The following is a 24,329-nucleotide window of genomic DNA, read 5'->3' as shown; positions in this document are numbered from 1 at the left end:
ATCTTGGTGATGGAGTGTGAAGCCCTTTGGAAAAAAAGGTGGGACTTGATATCGACGAGGGCCTAACCCACGGATGAAAGCCCAGTCCATATTCCAGCTATTAAAGCCCAATAACTTTGAGAAATCAATATTAGGTCAGGACCAATAACATTCAAACACTTGCCAAACAGGGGCCTAGACACATAAGCAGACAAATATCTTACAAAGTTATTACACCACAGATCAACCATTAATGAGGCTCTCACAACATTAAATCCGACAACCCCTTCACATTGGAATATACAGATTCACCATGAACAATGCAAGCTAGAATTTAGACTTTCGGCCAACACGACAGGCTGGAATGGACAAGGAAATGATGAGTAAAGGATACAAAGGAAGTTTCTGAGACACATCAAAGGTTAAGTTCTTCATTCCTCTTTTTCTTTCTCTCTCTACACAGTCAATCTCTCCTATTCTAACTCGATCGTCGGAGGGTCTGCCGGGAGATTACCTACCCTATTGGACCTTTTTGCAGGGATGTTCTATGGACTTCAAGGCTAGCAGACCTATTGGAAGCTTTGACCAGCCCGACCCATCTCTCGTTGGAAAAATGACATCATCAGTTGGCACCGTCTGTGGGAAACTCCATTTTGGAAAGGCAGTTGTGTTCATTGTCGTTGGAAGGAAGCCCGTATTCATCTTGCATCAAAGTGGACGGTCACCACTAGATCCATGACTTCCCAACACAATGCTGGTAACCCCGAAGCTGAGCCCTCCAACCCAAATAACCCGTCTCCATATTTCACAGAACTCACCAATAGCATCAACCGACTGACTGAACAGAACCAGGACTTGATCAATGTCTTACTCCAGCATGATCTGCCTATCTCGCCTCCACCATAGCCAATAGTTCCCCTCGCACCTAGAACAAGCCCACCATCACCATCACCATCACCATCACCATCAATTCCCACTATACGTGTCTAAAGGAACATTTCCACCATTCGCCCTACGACCCTAACCGTCGAATCTTGACGGTCTGCACCCTCCTCTGTTAGGCTCGTAGCCTCATCAAGATATGCCATCGCCTTTCTATAACCACCCTTTACAACACCATATGACCGCCCATGATGGTGAGGCTAGCAGTGTTCAACCCCCGATTTGTGGGGATAATGCTCCCGTCTGGGATGAAGAACTGCGGGCCATGAAACTCCAACTACAGGGGGTCATGCAGAACATGCAGCATAAGACTTCCTCCACGTTAACTCTCCTTTCACTGCCTTTATCCGGGATAAAACTCTTCCCCCCAAGTTCAAGATGCCGTCGATCGACACTTTCGATGGTACCACAAACCTCGTCAACCATGTAGAAGCATATCAGACACTCATGATCTTATACGCCTTTCTAGACGAAATCATGTGTTGCGCTTTCCCTGTCACGTTAAAGGGGTTGGCGCGCCTTTAGTTCAGTCAGCTCCCCCTAGACTCAGTCACTTCATTTCTCCAACTCAGCGAATCCTTCCTAAGCCATTTCATTGGTGCTCAGCGATAACAACATCCAGCCACCCAACTGCTAAACATCCCGTAGATAGAGGGAGAGTTGTTACACAGCTATGTCACTCCCTTCAACATTGAAGCCCTCTAAGTGGAGGAAAACGACGACAAGGTCATTTTCACAGCCTTCATGGCCGGTTTGCGCCCGTCCGATTTTCTTTTCTCCCTCTCCAAAAATCACCCGACCACCATGGCCTCTCTTCTCACCAAAGCCTAAAAATACATGAACGCCGAAGACTCTTTGGTAGCTCGCCAAGACTCCACATCCAAAATCCCACCCTTCAAGGACAAAAGAAAAGAGCCTGAGCCACGACCGTCGCAATACACATACCAACCCCCATCACACCCAGATCGATCTGCACGCTCGGACCGACCGGTCCCAACCCGCCCACGTGGTCGGTTCGAGCAATACACCCCCCCTCAATTTACCCATGGAGCAAGTCGTGAACCAAATTCAATGAGACTATAATCTGAAATGGCCCCAACCATCCAGATCTCCATCCACCCGACAGGATCAATCCAAGTACTACTGCATCTATCAAGACCACGGTTACAACATTGGCAAATGTGTCAACCTTAAAAACCAGGTTGAAGACCACCGCAGCCCGTCACCCACAGAGGCCTAGAACTGGCCCCCCAAACCATAATCACCAACACACTCCCCCCGACGACTAGCATAACCTGAGCAGAATGATGACCGACCTCAACACCAACCCCGAGCTCATGGCGACGCCTTCCCCCCACTAGGCGAAATACGAGTCATCACTGGCAGCCTCGCGTGTGGTAGACCGTCGCAATCGGCACAGCAGGCTGAGTTTCGAAAAATCAGACAAGGATTTGATATAAAAGTAGCCATGGTGGACCGACCTCACAAGCAACCCAAGTAATGGCTCAAGCCGGTCACCTTCATAATGGCAGACTGCTCAGGCATTCCCTATCCTCATGACAACCCCCTGGTCATCTCTGCTCTGTTGTCAAACTACAAAGTCAGGAGAGTTCTGGTCGACAACGGTAGCTCCTTAGGCATCATCTTCCTTAACGCCTACCACTAACTAAAGGTTGGAGAAGAGAAGTTGTCACCTCTATAAACCCCTCTGGTGGGTTTCACTGGCGATTGGGTCACATACATGTGCTCCGTCGACCTCCTCATCACCATCGGAGAGTACCCACGGCAATCCACCAAACTCCTTACTTTTCTCATCGTTGACTGTTTTTCTACTTACAACATCATATAAGGGTGCACTGCCCTCAATGCCCTCAAAGCCGTAACCTTTACATACCATCTGGCCATGAAGTTTCCTACTGACCAGGGGGTCGGCACTGTGAGGAGTGAACAGACAATAACTCAGGAGTGCTATGTTGCCTCATTAAAGGAAGTCAAAATGAAAGAAGCTATGATCATTGAAGGCCTTGACGTTAGAGATGAGGAAATGTTAGTTAGAGGGGAACCAGTAGAGGAACTCGTCGAAGACCTGTCGATCCTTCTGACTCAACAAAAATGGCTAAGATTGGCAGCTAGCTGTCCTCTTAGGCCAAGGCTGATCTCATAGCTCTCATCGCGCGAGTACAATGATGTCTTCACTTGGACCCATTAAGACATGCCAGGTATCGACTCCTCCTTTATTACCCATCGTCTCAGCATTGAACCACAATTCTAACCGTTCCGCCAAAAGCAATGCATCTTTCACCCGGAACGTAACAGCCTCATCGCTGTTAAGGTTGACAAACTGCTGAAGGCATAGTTCATCAGAAATGTGGACTATCCCAAATGGTTGTCCAACGTGGTCCTAGTCCGCAAAAATAACGACAAATGGCAACTCTGCATCGACTATTCCAACTTTAACCAAGTCTGCCCCAAAGACAGCTACCCCCTTCCTAGGATAGATCTATTGGTTGACGCAACTGTGGGGCATCAGATGCTTAGCTTCATGGATGCTTTCTCCAGCTATAATAAGATCTTAATGCACGTCGCCGACCAGGAGCACACCTTTTTCATCACTGACAGGGGGACTTATCACTACCGTGTCATGCCGTTCAGTTTGAAGAATACAGGAGCCACTTTCCAACGCCTGGTCAATGCTGTCTTCCAATACCAGATAGGTCGAAACATCAAAGTCAACGTCGATGACATGCTTGTCAAGAGCAAACTCCTCTCCGACCATTTGGCAAACCTACACGAGACTTTCCAAACCTTGCGCAAGTATCAAATGAAACCGAATCCAGAAAAGTGTACCTTTGGCGTTGGGTCTAGTACGTTTTTAGGGTTCATGGTTAGCCAAAGAGGCATTAAGGCCAACCTAGAAAAGATTAAGGCCCTGATAGAAATGTGGTCTTCCAGGACGGTCAAAAAAGTTCAGCAGCTACCAGGCAGAGTTGTTGCCCTCAACCGTTGCATTTCACGAGCGACTGACAAATGCCTTTCATTCTTCAAAGTCCTTCGACAGGCCTTTGAATGGAACACCAAGTCAGAGAAAGCCTTCCAACAACTGAAATAGTGCATGGCCAACCCCCTTCTTCTCTCTTAAGCACTGCCAGGCGAAACCCACTTCCTCTACTTAGCTGTGTCCTACACCACTGTTAGTGTTACCCTCATCAGGGAGGACGGATCAATACAGCGCCCGGTTTATTACATTAGCCGTGCACTCAGGGGAGCCGAACAGAACTACCCTCTATCAGAAAAATGGGCTCTTGCCCTGGTCATCGCCTCCAGACGTCTTCTACCCTATTTCCAAACTCATTCCATAGTGATTCTCACCAACCAGCCTTTGAAAAAGGTCATGCAATAACTAGAATCATCAGTCAGACTCATGCAGTGGTTCGTTGAACTAAGTCAGTACAACATCTCTTACCGACCACGACCAGCCATCAAAGGCCAGGCTGTTGCCGACTTTATCTTAGAATTCACAAATCTTACCCCGCACGTGCCCCTTCCACCAGCACACGACCCTATTAAGGAGGAAGACCCCCATTCTTGGACTCTTTATGTCGACGGTTCATCCCTCAAAGAGGGCAGAGGAGCCGGTTTAATCCTCACAACCCCAGAAGGAGAGTATTTCAAATGTGCTCTTCGATTCCTATTTGAGGCAAGCAACAACCAAGCCGAAAATAAAGCTCTCATAGCGGGTCTCCGATGGGCTAGAGATATCGAAATCGACATCTCTAAGTCTGTAGCTACCCTCGGTTGGTAGTCGGCTAGATAACGGGCGAGTTTGATGCAAAAAAAGAAGCCATGCGATCATACAGGGACCTTATTCTTCCTCTGACCCGCCTCTTTAATAGTTTTTGTATTCGATATGTCCCCCGGTCAGAAAAATCCTAAGCAGATGAAATGGCACAGTTAGCCTCAACTGACCAGTTAGACCTTTGCCACGGGTCGAGTACCTAACCCATCTAGCAGTCTCATCGGATCAACGAGCAATTCACCTGCTCCAAGATGAGCCCATCCCATGGGTCCAAGACATCATCGTATTCCTTGAGTAGGGCACACTTTCAGCAGACAAACTCGAAGCCGCCAAAGTCAGAACTCGGTTGTCGAATTACGTCATTATTAGTGGCACCTTGTATAAGAGGAGATTCTCACGACCATATTCCAGATGCCTCAATTATGACCAAGCAACTTATGTAACGAGAGAAATACATGAAGGGGTTTGTGGGAATCACTCTGGGGGATGATCTCTGGCTCATAAAATTCTCCGAATAGGTTACTTTTGGCCCACCCTCAATCAGGACATTGTTAATTTCGTGATGAAGTGCGACAAACGCCAGCGCTTCGCTAACATCTCCCACACCCCTCCAACATAGTTAATTACGCTTAGCAGCCCTTGTTCCTTCGCTAAGTGGGGAATTGATCTCGTGGGTCCCTTGCCGACCGGCAGGGGCCAAATAAGGTTTGCCGTCATAGCTATCGATTACTTCACCAAGTGGATCGAAGCGGAACTTCTCGCCAAGATTACTGAGCGGAATATTACTAAGTTTATCTAGCAGTCCATTGTGTGCCGTTTTGGGATTCCCCAAGCCATCATCTCCGACAATGGCAAACAATTCGACAACGGAAAATTTAGGAAATTAAGTGCAAAACTCAACATCAAGACCTGTTTTTATTCCCCGGGCCACCCTCAAGCCAACGGACAGGTGGAGGTTACCAACCGCTCCCTACTGCAAATCATCAAGACCAAGCTGGCGACTGCCAAGGGCCTCTGGGTAGAAGAATTACCCAATGTCCTCTGAGCCTATTGGACAACCGCCCGGACTCCAATTGGGAAGACCCCATTTCGCCTAACATACGGTGTCGAAGCGGTCATCTCTGTGGAAATTCACTTACCAACACCCAGAGTAATCCACTTCAATCCAAACCTCAACGAAGACCTTCGGAAAGCCCACCTAGACCTCATCGAGGAATTACGAGAAACAGCTGCCGTCCGACTGGCCTCATATCAACAGAAAGTAAGGAAACACTATAATTGCAAAGTCTGGTAGAGGGAATTCACAGTGAAAGACCTCATTTTACGAGAAGCCAATCTCGCCACCAAAAACCTAACCGAGGGCAAGTTGGCAGCTAAGTGGGAAGGCCCTTACATCGTCAAAGCACAACCCCACCCAGGTACATACCGTCTCCAAGACATGGAAGGCAAAGACCTCCCACACCCTTGGAATGCCGAACACTTGAAACACTATTTTCAGTAAAGCGGCAGTCCCTGCTTTTTGTTTGCTTTACATTATTGTATATTTCATTTTGGTGATCGGGACACTTGTCCATTTTGACTCTTGCCATGCCATACATGTATTTATGATCACAGGGCTATGACAACAATTCAAGATTCTCATTATCTGTGTTGTGCCTTTGATTCAAAATTAAACAACATTCACTAAGTTGAACATAACCTCAGCCAGACTGAGCCCTCCACAGTCTCAGCTAGACTGAGCATGAAGAACTCAGCTAGACTGAGTTAAACACGGCCTCAGCCAGACTGAGCATGAAGAACTCAGCCAAACTGAGTTAAACATGGCCTTAGCCAGATTGAGCCCTCCACAGCCTCAGCTAGACTGAGCATGAAGAACTCATCTAGACTGAGTTAAACATGGCCTCGGCCAAAGAGGGCAGCTCGGCCGACTGATCGGTTTCTCCCAACTTCTTTGGCCCCCTTGATTCGTCCACCACTTGGCCGCTTGGCCACACCTTCCTCCGTCCCACATCAGCCTTGGCCTCCCTCCCTCGACTTGGAGACAACTCCACTACTCTCTCTTTCGTCTTCTTCCCCACTGGTCCTCTCTCCTCCCCTTCTGCAGCCACCTTCCTTTTCTTCTTCTTCAACACCGCTTCCACCTTCCTTTTATTTCTTTCCTTTAGCGAATCGACTAGCGCCCGCAAAGGGACAAAGTTAGTCAGGTCTTTCTCTCCCAATGGCTTGGGGTGTGGTTTGGCCGACCTCTTCATAACCACCTTCGGCACTGGGCCTAATTCTTTCTCCTTATATTTTTCTGCCTTTGCAAAAGCTCGTTTGTCCTCCTCCTCCCGAGCTTTCCTCCTCGCCTTAATCTCCTCCGGCGTCGGGTCTCCTTCGACTAGTCGCGGCCCCAGATTCAGGGCGAACAGGGCTGAGGGCTGGACGAGGTCATCCCATTTCAGCCCTTCACTCTTCCTCCAGTTCTTTACCCGTTTGACCCTCTTCTCCACCTCAACATCTAACTTTGGCTCCCAAAACTTGGTGGGGACTTTCCCAATTGTACGCATCCCTTTTCTACCGCTCGCTGACACAAAAAACCACTTTGGCCACCAACCCTTCACCGATGATGGGAGTCCTGCCACCAATCCCCTTCCAGCTACGGCCTGTAAAGTCACCCACGTCTCTTGTTACCCTAACGCCTTGTAGCATAAGAAAAAATCATCCACCGTCATCATCTCCCCTCCGGTCGCCCAGGGCCACGTGATGGCACAGGCGAACAGTATCTTCCACGCGTTCGGCATCAGCTGCCCTGGGGCCACCTCTAGGCAGTTTAACACGTCCACCACTAGCTGTGGGAGGGGCAACCTTAGGCCCCTACGCAGTGCCTCCTCATCCAGTGCAAACTCCATCGGTCGTGTATACGATGCCCTCTCTTTCGTCGTCGGCAATCTTAACTCTATGTCAGTCAAAATCTGATATTTGCTGCACAACTCCTCCAGATCCTCTACCGTCGGAGTGGATTTGTTCGCCTTCATATGCTAGTGGTCTGGCGCCACTTGACTAATCGGCTGCATCGCTGAGATCATTGTTGACTCCAGGGGCCACGCCGGTCGCTCTGCCCCTCTCTCTACTCGCCTTTTCGCCCTATACTGCTTCACCAACTCCACCCCATCATCCTCTCCTAGTGCATCCACTCTCATGGCTGGCGCTTTGTGTTATGCCATCTCCTTCACGTTTCTCACTATTGCTTCGGTTGTGGGAGCAAGAAAATTTGCAATATGTCGGACAGGCGAATCTCTTGCGATGAGGAACTTAAATTTGGAATGTGCTGGTTTTTTTGCAAGCAAGTAAGTAAAACGCACAAGTCCACAAGCCCAAGGTTTACCAATTCCCCAAAGATCGTGGTTAAAATTCGCCATTTTGAAATTTCGTAAAACAATTAAACCCCCGCCTTTTTAACAACCCACTTTTTGAACCCTTTCCCCTTCAACACCTTATTCGTATCCCTCATTAGCGGTCCTTGTTATACCACGTGTATGGCCACGATCCTTTCCTTGCCCCGCTAATTCTCTTTCCTCTTCCCTGTCTATTCTACTTCACATCAGCACGCACTTTTACCCCTATCGAGCCCTGCGTGCCGTCATTTTTTTCTTGGTCCTCCTCTCGGTCGGCCATCCCGCTCAGCCACCTTTGCAGTTGGCCCTCCCCTCAGCCGGTCATCTTGCTCGCCTACCTTCACGGTCGATCCTCCTCGCTCGGCCACCTTTGCAGTTAGCCCTCCCCTCGGCCAGCCATCCTGTTCGTCTACCTTCGCGGTTGATCCTCCTCTTGCTCGGCCACCTTCGTAGTCAGCCCTCCTTCCGCTCGGCCACCTTCGTGGTTGGCCCTCCTTCCGATCGACTATCCCGCTTGGCCACCATCGCGGTCGGCCCTCCTTTCGGTCGGCCATCCTAATCGACCACCTTCGCGGTCGATCCTCCTCCCAGTCGGCTATCCCACTCGCCTACCCTCGCGTTCAGCCCTCTCTTTTATTGGCAACCTCGCCACTTGGTCGCTCCCTATCTACCCACCCCTACCCTCCCAAGCTTTACAGACTCCCTCCACCTTTCTTATTCCCTTTGTTGGACTAAAACTGCACTTGGGAATGAGAGACTACTGATACTAATGGGGATTAAATATTTGTAAGAAACTGCACAAAATAAATTTTAAACCTCGTTTGGGGATTAAATATTTTAGTTAAAAAATTTAAAAATTACTATAAATTATCGCATCACAATTTTTATTTTTTTATACATTTTTTTATAAGAAATTAAAAAATTATTAAAATAGCATGTTACCAAAAATGGGCTTAACGAGAGTTTTATGTTGACAAGTAAATGGCTTATTCAGTTAGGAAGATACGCCGCATTAGCGGCTAAGCCATTTCGATGACATGAAGAAATGATTGTTTGGAAATTGGAATAGGGTGTGGGTGTGGGTGTGGGTGTGGGTGTGGGTGTGAGTGTGAGTGTGTAGAGAGAGACTAGAGGAGCGGTAAATAAGGACAAAAGAGAGAGATGTAAGACAAGGGATGCGTTGTGTTGGTTTGGAAGATGGAATGGAGAGGGTTGTAATTTGCACGTGAGAGAGGCAAAGGCAAGGGTGAGGACCCCACCTTTTGTTAAATTTTTAGCACTAGGCTCCAAACGCATCCTTTACCTACACGGCTTGCTTTTCCTTTAATTGGCTCTCTTTCTTTCTTCAAACTAATCGGTATTTTTTATCCTACTACTACATTATTGTACCTACTCTTTCCTCTAATTCTACAGCAGAGTAGGTGAAGGATGTGTTTGGAGCCTGGAGGTAAAAATGTAACAGAATGGGGGGTCCTCACCCTTGCCTTTGCCTCTCTCATGTGCAAATTATAACCCACTCCATTCCATCCTCCAAACCAACACAACACATCTCTTACCTTCCATCCCTCTATTTTTGTCATTATTTACCGCTCCTTTAGTCTCTCTCTACACACTCACACTCACACTCACACCCACACCCTATTCCTATTTCCAAACAATCATTTGCTTCACGTCATCGAAATGGCTTAGCCGCTCATGTGGCTTGTCTTCCTAGCCGAATAAGCCATTTACGTGTCAACATAAAACTCTCGTTAAGCCCATTTTTGGTAACATGTTATTTTAATAATTTTTAAATTTTTTAACTAAAATATTTAATCCCCAAACGAGGTTTAAAACTTATTTTGTGTAGTTTCTTACAAATATTTAATCCCCATCGGTATTAGTAGTTCCCCATTCCCGAGTGCAACTTTGGTCTATCGAAGGGAATAAGAAAGGTAGAGGGAGTACGTCAAGCTTGGGGGGGTAGGGGTAGGGGTGGGCGGGTGGGCGGGTGGGCGGGTGGGGAGAGACCAAGCGGCGAGGTTGCCGACAGTATAGAGGGCCGACCGAGAGGGTGGGTGAACGAGATGGCCAACTGAGAGGAGGGTTGACCGCGAAGTTGGCTGATTAGGATGGCCAACCGGGAAAAGGGCCGACAGTTGATTGGGAGGAGGGCCGACCACGAAGGTGGTTGAGTGGGATGGCTGACCAAGAGGAAGGCCGACTGCAAAGGTGGAAGAGTGCGATGGCCGGCTAGAGGGAGGGCCAACTGAGAGGAACACTGAGAAAAGAGTGATGGCACGCAGGACTCGAGGGGGTAAAAACGCGTACTGATATGAAGTGGAATAGACAGGGAAGATGAAAGAGAATTAGTGGGGTGAGGAAAGGATCGTGGCCGTACACGTGGTACAACAAGGACCGCTGATGAGAGATACGGATAGGGTGTAAGAGGGGAAGGGATTAGGAAAGTGGGTTGTTGAAAAGACGGGGGTTTAATTATTATGTGAAATTTCAAACTGGTGAATTTTAACCGTAATCCTTGGGGGATAGGTAAACCTTGGGCTTGTGGACTTGTGCGTTTTACTTACTTGATTACAAAAAACCAGCACATTCCAGATTTAAGTTCCTTCATCGCTAGAGAATCGTTTGTTTGGCATATTATAAATTTTCTTGCTCCCGTAATCGATGCAATAGTGAGAAACGTGAAAGAGATGGCACAACACAAAGCGCTAGCCATGGAAGTGGATGCACTAGGAGAGGATGATAGGATGGAGTTGGCAGAGCAGTATAGAGCGGAAAGGTGGGTGGAGAGGGAGGCGGAGCGACTGGCACGACCCCTGGGGTCGACAATGATCTCGGCGGTGTAACCAATTAGTCAAGTGGCGCCAGACCACTAGCATACGAAGGCGGACAAATCCACTTCAACGGCAGACGATCTGGAGGAGTTGCGCAGCAAATATCAGATTTCGGCCGACATAGAGTTGAGATTGCTGACGACGAAAGAGAGGGCGTCGGATGCGCGACCGATGGAGTTTGCATTGTTTGAGGAAGTGCTGCGTGGGGGCCTAAGGTTGCCCCTCCCACAGCTAGTGGTGGATGTGTTAAACCGCCTGGAGATGGCCCCAGGGCAGCTGATGCTAAATGCATGGAAAATACTATTCGCCTGTGCCATAGTGTGGCTGCAGGCGACCGAGGGGGAGATGATGACGGTGGATGAGTTTTTCTCATACTATAAAGCGTCAGGACAACAGGAGACGTGGGTGGCTTTACAAGCCATAGCTGGAAGGGGATTGGTGGCGGGACTTCTGTCATCGGTGAAGGATTGGCGGCCAAAGAGAAAGGAAGGTGGAAGCGGTGTTGAAGAAGAAGAAAAGAAAGGTGGCTACAGAAGGGGGGGAGAGAGGACTAGTGGGGAAGAAGGCAAAAGAGAGGGTACTGGAGTTGTCCCCAAGTCGGAGGAGGGAGGCCAAGACTGATGTGGGGGCTGATGAAGGTATAGCCAAGTTGCCAAGTGGCCAAGTGGTAGACGAATCGAGCGGGTCAAAGGAGTTGGGAAAAACCGATCAGTCGGTCGAGCTGCCCTCCAAGGATGTGCCCTTACAAGATGTGCCACCAAGTCAGGAGCCAGGGTGAGAACGGACAGTGGAGGAGAGACCAGCGCCGCGCTAAAGACCGCCATGCATCATGTTCGCGTGGTGGCCAACTACTTTGCGGGGGATGGGGCGAAGCCAGGGTCGCAGCAGACCGTCTGTTGAGGGTCGTGGAGGATGCAGCTGTGCAGAGTATGGCCTAAGTTACAGAGGTCGACTTTGTGAGAGGGCTGTGCTCGGCACAAATGGAAGCAACTACCCTACTGGGCAAGGCAGTGGGTGTGAAGATGGAGGCAGAGCTGCTGAAGGCCCAATTGGAAGGATTGCGGGCGCAATTACAGAACCTAAGGGCAGAGACGGCGAGCTGGAGAAAGGCAGCGCGCAACGTCCGTGCAAAAGGCTTGGTGTATGCTTAGAGGAAAAAAAAGATGAAGGTTTTGTCGGTGGTGCAGGGGTATTTGGCCGAGCGCTCTAGGGTAAGCCAGGCTGGGGTCGCCTCCGAGCTCGCAGTCGCCAAATTTGAACTGGAAGTGGTGTGCCACAAGGCGGTATCATTAGAGTTTGAGCTGGCGGGTGAACGGAAGAAAGTAGGCAAAGTCCAAGAAGCCTGTGACACTACCATGGAAAGGTTGGAAGAGGCCCTCACCAACAATGAAGAGCTGCGCGACCAAGCCCTAAAGGACAAAGAAGAAGTAGATATGCGCATTGTAGAGTTGGAGAAGGCCTTGGGGGACGAGAGTGCCAAGGCGGCAGAGTTAACCAGGATAATGGCATCTGAGAAGGTGACCTGTCTGAGCCTGTGCGTGGCGGTGGTAGAGTAGTTTAAGGGGTCTCCTGAATTCCAAATGGCCATCGACACAGCGGTGGCGAAGGGCTTGGCCAGAAATGGTGAAAAGGGTGATGGGCCATTAGGAGTGGCGGTTGTTGGGAGGACCAAAGAAGATATAATCCAAGGTTTTCAGCAGTCAGACTACTATAAGCATGAAATAAGCCAGTACTGGGAGAGTGGCTGGACGAGCTTTAAATATAGGGCGTATGAGCTGTTCTCAGATATGGACTTTAGTTTGGTGAAGGTAACAGAGCAGGATATTGCCCAGACTCCCTTGGATGAGGGGGTGGAAGACAAATGCCTGTCTTCTAGCGAAGGAGAGTGAGGACTGGGCATTTGGTTTGGTGTTGCTTGCTTTTTTTTTGGGGGGGGGGAGGTTATTATTATCATCTTGTGTTTTGAGAGAACTCTTTGTAAAGAATGGTTAAAAGTTGTAAAGAACTTGGGGTCACAATAAACTTGTTTGAAATTTGTAAAGAGCATACGTTTATAATAAAGTTACTTGAAATTTGGAAAGAACGTGCAAGAACTTGTTTAGGGAGATCTATAAATGAATGAAGCACAACATGTGGTTGACTTGCCAAAAATTTGTCAAAACGGCTTGTCACGACAATTTGTAATAAAGTGAAGTTATAAAAACTGCTCATTCGTGCTAAGATGTTGCTCAAATCAGTCTGGCTGAGTTCGTCAGGGCTCAGTTAGGCCGAGCCGAACGGGCTCGGTTTGATTGAGGCTATGTTTAACTCAGTCTGGCTGAGTTCTTTATGCTTAGTCTGGCTGAGGCTCTGGAGGGCACAGTCTGGCTGAGGCCATGTTTAACTCAATCTGGCTAAGTTCTTCATGCTCAGTCTAGCTAAGGCTTTGGAGAGCTCAGTCTGGCTGAGGCTATGTTTAACTCAGTCTGGCTGAGATGCTCAGTCTGGATGAGGCTCTGAAGGGCTCAGTCTGGCTGAGGCCATGTTTAACTTAATCTAGCTGAGTTCTTCATGCTTAGTCTGGCTGAGGTTCTGGAGGGCTCAGTTTGGCTGAGGCCAGGTTTAACTCAGTCTGGCTGAGTTCTTCATGCTCAGTCTGGCTGAGGCCATGTTTAACTCAATTTGGCTGAGTTCTTCATGTTCAGTCTGGCTAAGGCTGTGGAGGGCTTAGTCTGGCTGAGGCCATGTTTAACTCAGTTTGGCTGAGTTCTTCATGCTCAGTCTGGCTAAGGCTGTGGAGGGCTCAGTTTGGCTAAGGCCATGTTTAACTCAGTCAGGCTAAGTTCTTCATGGTCAGTCTGGCTAAGACTGTGGAGGACTCAATCTGGCTGAGGTTATGTTTAACTTAGTGAATGTTGTTTAATTTTGAATCAAGGCACAACACAGATAATAAGAATCTTGAATTGTTGTCGTAGTCCTGCGTTCATAAATACATGCATGGCATGGCAAGCGCCAAAATGGACAAGTGTCCTGATCACCAAAATGAAATATACAACAATGTAAAACAAACAAAAAGCAGGGACTGCCACTTTACTGAAAATAGCGTTTCAAGTGTTCAATATTCCATGGGTGTGGGAGGTCTTTGCCTTCCATGTCTTGGAGACGGTATGTACTTGGGCGGGGTCGTGCTTTGATAATGTAAGGGCCTTCCCACTTAGCTGCCAGCTTGCCCTTGGTTGGGTTTTTGGTGGCGAGAGTGGCTTCTCGTAACACGAGGTCTTTCACTGTGAACTCCCTCTGTCGGTCTTTGCGATTATAATGTTTCTTTACTTTCTGTTGATATGAGGTCAGTCGGACGGCGGCTGTTTCTTGCAATTCCTTGATGAGGTCTAGGTGGGCTCTCCGAAGGTCTTCATTGAGGTTTGGATTGGAGTGGATTACTCTGGGTGTTGGTAAGTCAATTTCCACAGGGATGACCGCTTCAGCACCGTATATTACGCGAAATAGGGTCTTCCCAATTGGAGTCCGGGCGGTTGTCCAATAGGCCTAGAGGACGTTGGGTAATTCTTCTACCCAGAGGCCCTTGGTGGTCGCTAGCTTGGTCTTGATTATTTGCAGTAGGGAGCGGTTGGTAACCTCTGCCTGTCTGTTGGCTTGAGGATGGCCTGGGGAGGAAAAATAGGTCTTGATGTTGAGTTCTGTGCAGAGTTCCCTAAATTTGTCATTGTCAAATTGTTTGCTATTGTCGAAGATGATGGCTTGGGGAATCCCAAAACGGCACACAATGGACTGCCAGATGAACTTAGTAGTATTCTGCTCAGTAATCTTAGTGAGAGGTTCCACTTCGACCCACTTGGTGAAGTAATCGATAGCTACGACGACAAACTTTACTTGGCTCCTACCGGTCGGCAAGGGACCCACGAGATCGATTCCCCATTTAGCGAAGGGACAAGGGCTGCTGAGCGTGATCAACTCCGTTTGAGGGGCTTGGAGGATGTCAGTGAAATGCTGGCATTTGTCGCACTTCATCACGAAATTAGCAGTCCTGACTAAGAGTGGGCCAAAAGTAACCTGTTCAGAGAATTTTATGAGCCAGAGACCGTCACCCAGAGTGATTCCCACAAACCCCCCCATGTATTTCTCTCATTACATAAGCTGCTTAGTCATTATTGAGGCATCTGGGATATGGTCGTGAGAATCTCCTCTTATACAAGGTGCAACTAATAATGACGTAATTCGATGACTGAATTCTGACTTTGGCGGATTCGAGTTTGTCTGCTGGAAGTGTGCCCTACTCAAGGAATGTGATGATGTCCTGGGCCCATGGGATAGGCTTATCTTGGAGCAGGTGAATTGCTCGTTGATCCGGTGAGACTGCTAGATGGGTCAGGTACTCGACCCGAATGCCGTGGTAAAGGTCTGACTGGTCGGCTGAGGCTAACTGTGTCATTTCGTTTGCTTAGGAGTTTTCTAACCGGGGGACATGTCGAATACAAAAACAATTAAAGAGGAGGGTTAGAGGAAGAGTAAGGTCCCTGTATGATCGCATGGCTTCTTTTTTTGCATCAAACTCGCCCGTTATCTGGCCAACTACCAACCGACGGTCGCTAAAGACTTGGAGATATTGATTCCGATATCTCTAACCCATCGGAGACCTACTATGAGAGCTTCATATTCGGCTTGGTTGTTGCTTGCCTCAAATAGGAATTGGAGGGCACATTTGAAATACTCTCATTCTGGGGTTATGAGAATTAAACCGGCTCCGCTGCCCTCTTTAAGGGATGAACCGTCGACACAAAGAGTCCAAGAATGGGGGTCTTCCTCCTTAATAGGGTCGTGTGCTGGTGGAAGGGGCACGTGCAGGGTAAGATTTGTGAATTCTAAGATAAGTCGGTAACAACCTGGTCGTTGATGGCTATTCATGGTCGGTAAAAGATGTCGTACTGACTTAGTTCAATGGACCACTGCATGAGCCTGCCTAATGATTCTGGTTGTTGCATGACCTTCTTCAAAGGCTGGTCGATGAGAATCACTATGGAATGAGCTTGGAAATAGGATCGGAGACGTCTGGAGGCGATGACCAGGGCGAGAGCCATTTTTTATAATAGAGGGTAGTTCTGTTCGGCTCCCCTGAGTGCGTGTTTAATGTAATAAACCGGGCGTTATACTGATCTGTCCTCCCTGATAGGGATAACACTTATAGCGGTGTAGGACACAGCTAAGTAGAGGAAGAGGGTTTCGCCTGGTAGTGCTTGAGAGAGAAGAGGGGGTTGGCCATGCACTGTTGTAGTTGTTGGAAGGCTTTCTTAGACTCGGTGTTCCATTTGAACTCCTGCCGGAGGACTTTGAAGAAAAGAAGGCATTTGTCAATCGCTCGCGAAATGAAATGGTTGAGGGCAACAACTCTGTTTGTTAGCCGTTGAACTTCTTTGACCATCTTGGGAAACCGCATTTTTATCAAGGCCTTGATCTTTTCTAGGTTGGCCTCAATGCCTCTTTAACTGACCATGCACCCTAAAAACTTACTAGACCCAAAGCTGAATGCACACTTTTTCAGATTCAGTTTCATTTGATACTTATGCAAGGTTTGGAAAGTCTCGTGCAAGTCTGCCAAATGGTCGGAGAAGAGTTTGCTCTTGACGAACATGTCGTTGACGTAGACTTCCATGTTTCGACCTATCTGGTGTTGGAAGACGACATTGACCAGGCATTGGTAAGTGGCTCCAGTATTCTTCAAGCCGAACGACATGATGCGATAGTGATAAGTCCCCCTCTTAGTGATAAAAGAGGTGTGCTCCTGGTCGGCGGCGTGCATTAAGATCTGATTATAGCCAAAGAAAGCATCTATGAAGCTAAGCATCTTATGTCCCATAGTTGCGTCGACTAATATATCTATCTTGGGAAGGGGGTAGTTGTCTTTGGGGCAGGCTCGGTTGAGGTCAAAATAATCGATGCAGAGTCGTCATTTGCCGTTGTTTTTATGGACCAGGACCACGTTGGACAACCATCTGGGATTGTCCACATTTCTGATGAATTGTGCCTTCAGTAGTTTGTCAACCTTAGTGACAATGAGGCTGTTACGTTCCCGATGAAAGATACGTTGCTTTTGGTGGAACGGTCGAAATTGTGGTTCAATGCTAAGATGATGGGTAATAAAAAAGGGGTCGATACCTGGTATGTTTGAATGGATCCAAGCGAAGACATCATTGTGCTTGGCGAGGAGAGCTGTGAGATCGGCCTTGGCCTGAGAGGATAGTTGGCTGCCAATCTTAGCCCTTCTTGTTGAGTTGGTAGGATCGACAGGTACTTCGACGAGTTCCTCCACTGGTTTCCCTCTAACTAACTCTTCCTCGTCTCTAACATCAAGGTCTTCAATGATCATAGCTTCTTTCATTTTGACTTCCTTTAATGAGGCGACATAGCACTCCCGGGCTATCGTCTGTTCACCCCTCACAGTGTCGACCCCCTGTTTAGTGGAAAACTTCATGGCCAGATGGTACGTGGAGGATACAGCTTGGAGGGCATTGAGGGCGGTGCGCCCTAATATAATGTTGTAAGCAGAAGGACAGTCGACGACAAGGAAAGTAAGGAGTTTGGTAGACTGCCGTGGGTACTCTCCGATGGTGATGGGAAGGTTGATGGAGCCCATGGATGTGACCCGATCACCGGTGAAACCCACCAGAGGGGTTTGAAGAGGTGATAACTTCTCTTCTCCGACCTTTAGTTAGCGGTAGACATTAAGGAAGATGATGTCTGAGGAGCTACCGTTGTCGACTAGAACTCTCCTGACTTTGTAGTTTGACAATAGAACAGAGATGACCAGGGGGTTATCATGAGGACAGCGAACGCCTATGCAGTCTGCCGCTGTGAAGGTGACCGGCTCAAACCATTACTTAGGTTACTTGTCGGGTTGGTCCACTGTGGCTATTTCTTTATAAGATCCTTATCGGATTTTTCGGTGCTCAGCTCGCTGTGCCGTCCGCGACGGTCTGCAATATGTGAGGCCGCCAGCATGACCCGTATTTCACCTAGCAGGGGAAGGCGTCGCCGTGAGCTCAGGGTTGGTGTTAAGGCTGGTCATCATTCTGCTCGGGTTGTGTTGGTCGTCGGGGGAAATGTGTTGGAGGTTATGGTTTGGGGGGCTAGTTCTAGGCCTCTGCGAGGGACAAGCTATAGTGAATCGGTTGAGGCGTCCCTGACGAACCAGATCTTTAACCTGGTCTTTGAGGTTGACACATTTGTCAGTGTTGTGGCTGTGGTCTTGATGGAAGTAGTAGTACTTGGATTGATCTCGTCGGGTGGATGGAGACTTGGATGGTTAAGGCCATTTCAGGTTATAGTCTCATTGAATTTGGTTCAGGATTTGCTCCATGGGTGAATTGAGGGGGGTGTATCGCTCAAACCGACTAGGTGGGTGGGTTGGGGCTGGTCGGTCCGAGTGTGCAGGCCGATCTGGGTGTGATGGGGGTCTGTATCTGTATTGTAAGGGTCGTGGTTCAGGCTCTTTTCTTTTGTCCTTAGAAGGTGGGATTTTGGATGTAGAGTCTTGGCGATCTGCCAGAGAGTTTTCGGCGTTCATGTATTTTTGGGCTTTGGTGAAAAGGGAGGCCATGGTAGTCGGGAGATTTTCGAAGAGAGAGAAAATGAAATCGGATGGGCGCAAACCGGCCATGAAGGCTGTGAGAATGACCTTGTCATCATTTTTCTCCACTTTGAGGGCTTCGGTGTTAAAGCGGGTGACATAGCTGCGTAACGACTCTCCCTCTGTTTGCCGGATGTTTAGCAGTTGGGTGGCTGGATGTCGTTGTCGCTGAGCACCAATGAAATGGCTTAGGAAGGATTCGCTGAGCTAGTGAAATGAAGTGACTGAGTTTGGGAGGAGCTGACTGAACCAAAGGTGCGCTGACCCCTTCATCGTAACAGGGAAAGCACGACACATGATTTCGTCTGGAAAAGCGTCCCAAACTCAGTCACTTCATTTCACTAGCTCAGCAAATCCTTCCTAAGCCATTTCATTGGTGCTCAGCGACAACGACATCCAGCCACCCAACTGCTAAACATCCGGCAAAAAGAGGGAGAGTCGTTACGCAGCTATGTCACCCGCTTCAACACCGAAGCCCTCAAAGTGGAGAAAAATGATGACAAGGTCATTCTCACAACCTTCATGGCCGGTTTGCGCCCATCCGATTTCATTTTCTCTCTCTTCGAAAATCTCCCGACTACCATGGCCTCCCTTTTCACCAAAGCCCAAAAATACATGAACGCCGAAAACTCTCTGGCAGATCACCAAGACTCTACATCCAAAATCCCACCTTCTAAGGACAAAAGAAAAGAGCCTGAACCAAAGGTGCGCTGACCCCTTCATCGTAACAGGGAAAGCACGACACATGATTTCGTCTGGAAAAACGTGTAAGATCATGAGTGTCTGATATGCTTCTACATGGTCGACGGGGTCTGTGGTACCATCGAAAGTGTCGATCGACGACATCTTGAACTTGGGTGAGAGAGCTTTATCCTGGATAAAGGCGATGAAAGGAGAGTTAACGGTAGAGGAAGTCTTGTGCTGCATGTTCTACATGACCCCCGTAGTTGGAGTTTCATGGCCCGTAGTTCTTCATCCCAGACGGGAGCAATATCCCTACAAGCAGGGATTTGGGGTTGAACACTACTAGTCTCACCTTCATGGGCAACCGTATGGTGTGGTAAAGGGTGGTTATGGAAAGACGGTGGCATTTCTTGATGAGGTTGTGAACCTGATGGGGGAGGGTGCAAACTATCAAGATTCGACGGTTGGAGCCGCGTGACGAATGGTGGAAATGTTCCTTGAGACACGTGTGGTGGGAATTGATGGTGATGGTGGGCTTGTTTTGGGTGCGGGGGAACTATTGGCTGTGGTGGAGGCGGGATAGGCAGGCCACGCTAGAGTAAGGCTGGTCTAAGCTTCCAACAGGTCTGCTGGCCCTAAAGTCCGTGGAATGTCCCTGTAAAAAGGTCCAATGGGGGAGGTAATCCCTTGGTGGACCCTCCGACGATCGAGTTAGAATAGGAAGATTGACTATGTAGAGAGAGAGACAGAAGAGAAGGAATGAAGAACTTAACCTTTGATGTGTCTCGGAAACTTTCTTATATCCTTTGCTCATTATTTCCTTGTCCATTCAAGCGTGTCGTGTTGGCTTAAAGTCTATGTTTTAACTTGCATTGTTCATGGTGAGTCTGTATATTCTGACGTGAAGGGGTTGTCGCATTTAATGCTATAAGAGCATCATTAATGGCTGATGTGTGGTGCAATAACTTTGCTGGATCTTTTTTTGCTTATGTGTCTAGGCCCCTGTTTGGCAAGTGTTTGAATGTTATTGGTCCTGGCCTAATGTTGATTTCTTAGAGTTATTGGACTTTGATCGCTGGAATGTGGACTGGGTCCTGATCCATGGATTAGGCCCTTGTGGGTTGGGCCCTACTGGATGCCCATCGATATCAGTCTCAAATAAATGACTTTTGTCGTTTTATCTTTTAGTGTTGATAATATTTTCAAATTAATTTTTTTTTAAAAAAAAAAATTCTGACACTTGATTATGAAATTTAAGGGTAACTAAACTTGTTTATGTTATTCATTTTGGATGTGACTTATGTAATACCAAATTTAATTCTATATTAAATGACTTTTGTCGTTTAGATTTGTCTCAAATAGATGACTTTTGTTGTTTTATCTTTTAATGTTGATAATATTTTCAAATAAATTTTTATTTTTTAAAAAAAATTTAGACACTTGATTCTGAAATTTAAGAATAACTAAACTTGTTTATATTTGAACATGAGAACCAAATACTCATTTTGGATGTGACTTATGTAACACCAAATTTAATTCTACATTAAATGACTTTTGTGCGTGTGTGGAGAGAGACTAGGGGGCGGTAAATAACGACAAAAGAGAGGGATGGAAGGCAAGAGATGTGTTGTGTTGGTTTGGAGGGTGGGATGGAGAGGTTTGTAATTTGCACGTGAGAGAGGCAAAGGCAAGGGTGAGGACCCCACCTTCTGTTACGTTTTTAGCACCAGGTTCCAAACACATCCTTCACCTACACTGCTGTACCTACTCCTTCCTCTAATTCTACATTAAATGACTTTTGCCGTTTAGATTCATCTCAAATAAATGACTTTTGTTGTTTTATCTTTTAGTGTTGATAATATTTTCAAATTAATTTTTATTTTTAAAAAAAATTTCAGACACTTGATTCTAAAATTTAAGGGTAGCTAAACTTGTTTATATTTGAACATGAGAAGCCAAGTATTTATTTTGGATGTGACTTATGTAACACCAAATTTGATTCTACATTAAATGACTTTTGTCGTTTAGATTCGTCTCAAATAGATGACTTTAGTTGTTTTGTTTTTTAGTGTTGATAATATTTTCAAATTAATTTTTAATTTTTTGAAAAAATTTCAGACACTTGATTTTGAGATTTAAGGATAACTAAACTTGTTTATATTTGAACATGAGAAGCCAAATATTCATTTTGGATGTGACTTACGTGACACCAAATTTAATTCTACATTAAATGACTTTTGTTGTTTTATCTTTTAGTGTTGATAATATTTTCAAATTAATTTTTATTTTTTTTAAAAAAAATTCAAACACTTGATTCTGAAATTTAAAGGTAATTAAACTTGTTTGTATTTGAACATGAGAAGCCAAATTTTCATTTTGGGGTTGAGTTATGTAACACCAAATTTAATTCTACATTGAATGACTTTTGTCGTTTAGATTTGTCTCAAATAGATGACTTTTGTCGTTTTGTCTTTTAGTGTTGATAATATTTTCAAATTAATTTTTATTTTTTTAAAAAAAATTCAGACGCTTGATTCTGAAATTTAAGGGTAACTAAACTTGGTACCTTAACAATTTTCAAAGGTAACTGAACTTAGGTCTCGACATTCAACCATTTTAGTATAAAAGTCAAAAAGTTATTAAAAAAATCAAAAAATTTATCATTTTATCCTACAAATCTATCTACAAATTAAAATTATGAGTGTCTAATAAAAGCCTACCATCCTATCACTTTGTTTGGTTCTCGTTTTTAGAAAACAGTTTTCAGAAAATTTTACTTTTTTATTTTTCGTATTTTAATATTTTTGATGAATTTTTTTAATATATTAAGTAATTTTTTTTTAATTTTTAGACACACCGAACATAAATACACTTAAAAAGTATAATATTTATAAAAAAATATTTAAAAAATATACTAAATACTATAAAATACAAAAAAAATAAGAAAATTCATTACATTTTTCGTATTTTTATATATTTATTAATTTTTAAAATATTTTTTCATAAATATTTTACTATTTAGATACATCTAAGTAAGGTGTATCTAAAAAAGTAAAAAAAATTTACTTAAAATTTTAAAAATATTCACAAAAAAAAAATTCAATTTTTAAAAAACTAAATTAAAAAAATTAAAACTAAACACATACTTATGAGGATTTTTTTGAATAAAAAAATGGTACTTCTAATCTCTTTTAATAAATTATTATGTAGTTTTTGATCGTTATATCAATTTTGATATTGCCTACTTATAAAAATTAAATACCTTACGTCATGTTCATTGATATAAGAGAGATGTTGACATGGAGGACTTCAATGAGAAAGAACGAATTTGGTAGTCTCTTCACGTTAGTTTTGATGTGAAATCATTAACGATTAGTCAAGTCCCACAATTTATGTTTATGGTTTCAAAAATGTTTCATAGCTCGAGATTCCTACAGCTCGAGTGGTCTGAAATTTTAAAACGGTGCCGTTTTGATTTTTTTTTTCTTCTTCTTCTTTGAAATTGGTTTGAGTTGGTTTGAGAACAGGTGAGAGAAAGAGTGGAGGAAGAGAGAAGAAAAAAAAGAGAGAGGAAATAGAGAAAGAAAATTCTTCTTGGGTTTGTTGCTTTCTGTGAAAATTCTTGCTTCATATATCTAGATCTGGGTTGGAGGTAAATAATCTAATGATTTGTTACTTCAGTGTTCATGGGCATTCTTTGGAAAAGAGGATGACCTACCTTCCATGGAAGCTACTCTGTAAGTGTTAGCATCAAATTGAACACTAGGGTTTGTTAGTCATCTCTGTTAATCAAAACCACAAACATTTGGAGTGCAAAAGGTTGAGACTTAACTCAAATCATTCGAATTTCACAGTAATTCAAGTTTTAGAACAAAGAATTGAAAATCCATACAATGAAACTGAAAGAAAATGTCAAAAAATTAAATGCAATCAAGTCAAAGAAATAGGGGATAAGTCAAAATCATTATAATCAAAGTAAAAATTTCCAATTTTTTGAAATCAAAAGAGACATTTCGTTGAGGAGAAGAGAACCTTGGATTCGTTGGTAATGATTTTATTACTAGCAGCCATTGACAAGTGATCTTGAGGAAGATGAAGCTTTGAGAGGGTCATAACCAAGTGAAGAATGAGGGAGAGAAATGAAGCTCTGTGTGATAGTGGTGGTTTTGGAAATTCCTTGTTTTTGAGTTTGGGAACAAAGAGGAGTGAATGATTGCGTGAAGGGAAAGAGAACAAAGAGGCGAGAGAGAGAGAGAGAGAGAGAGAGAGTCAAAAGCAAAGAAGGAATGAGAGAGGTAGACGAAGAAGAGAGATTGAGCTCAGCAGAAAGTTGAGTAGAAAAGCAAATTCAGGCCACTCGAGCCGCAAGGTTTTGAGCTACGTAGCAGGGTTGTTATGTTTTCCCAATAATCAACTGACTGCACAGTCAAACAGCAGATTGTCGCGTCAACAGGTCATTTTACTTACAAGTAGGTATAAATTTACAACCAAAACTATTAATTTACCTATTTCTTTATTTTACAAAATATTTCATTTCACGTTTTTTCATTAAAAAAAAATTAAAAAATTATTCCCAAACATACTAATTTTCCACCCCTCATATTTTAGTTAAAAAATTAAAAAAAAATTACTAAAATAATTTGTTCCTAAACAAAACCTTACGTGGTTATTGAAATTATAAAAAATTATCTAAGGTATCCATTTAATAATAAGAAAATATATTATTACTATTTATTTGAAAAATAAGAAGAAAAAAAGTCATATATCTTGTTAATATTGGAAGAGCATAGTATGTATTCTATATATCATATCTATTAGATAATTTCTCAAACAGAGGTAATTGTTTTAAAGAAAATGAGGAGTTTATTGCAATTATAATCATGGCCTGATTGGAAAAATAGTATCTTCTATGAGATTAGTATTATTACATCTTTACCCTTTTTACCCTTCCTTCTCAACCATCCTTCCATCATCAATGTGTTTCCCTCCTCCATTTCTTTCCTCACAATGCAGTTTTCTTAAACCACCCTCCCACCCCCTCAAAAAAAAAAAAAAAAAGAAAAAAAAAAAAGAAGTAAAAGAAAAGATTAACAATG

At 45.0% G+C, this 24,329-nt stretch overlaps 1 protein-coding gene across 1 annotated transcript; it reads right to left on the bottom strand.

Annotated features, from left to right (window-relative positions):
- Positions 1 to 16,869: 16,869 nt before the first annotated feature.
- Positions 16,870 to 17,556, bottom strand: LOC145806875 (uncharacterized). Its single transcript, XM_082904715.1, has one exon. The coding sequence runs from the start codon at positions 17,554 to 17,556 to the stop codon at positions 16,870 to 16,872; it is 687 nt and encodes a 228-aa protein (XP_082760841.1).
- Between the last annotated feature and the right edge of the window lie 6,773 nt (positions 17,557 to 24,329).

Source organism: Camellia sinensis, chromosome 14, assembly GCF_055761805.1.
Source record: "Camellia sinensis isolate YWXY chromosome 14, ASM5576180v1, whole genome shotgun sequence".
Lineage (NCBI taxonomy): Eukaryota > Viridiplantae > Streptophyta > Magnoliopsida > Ericales > Theaceae > Camellia > Camellia sinensis.
This window is presented reverse-complemented; position numbering and strand designations above follow the sequence as displayed.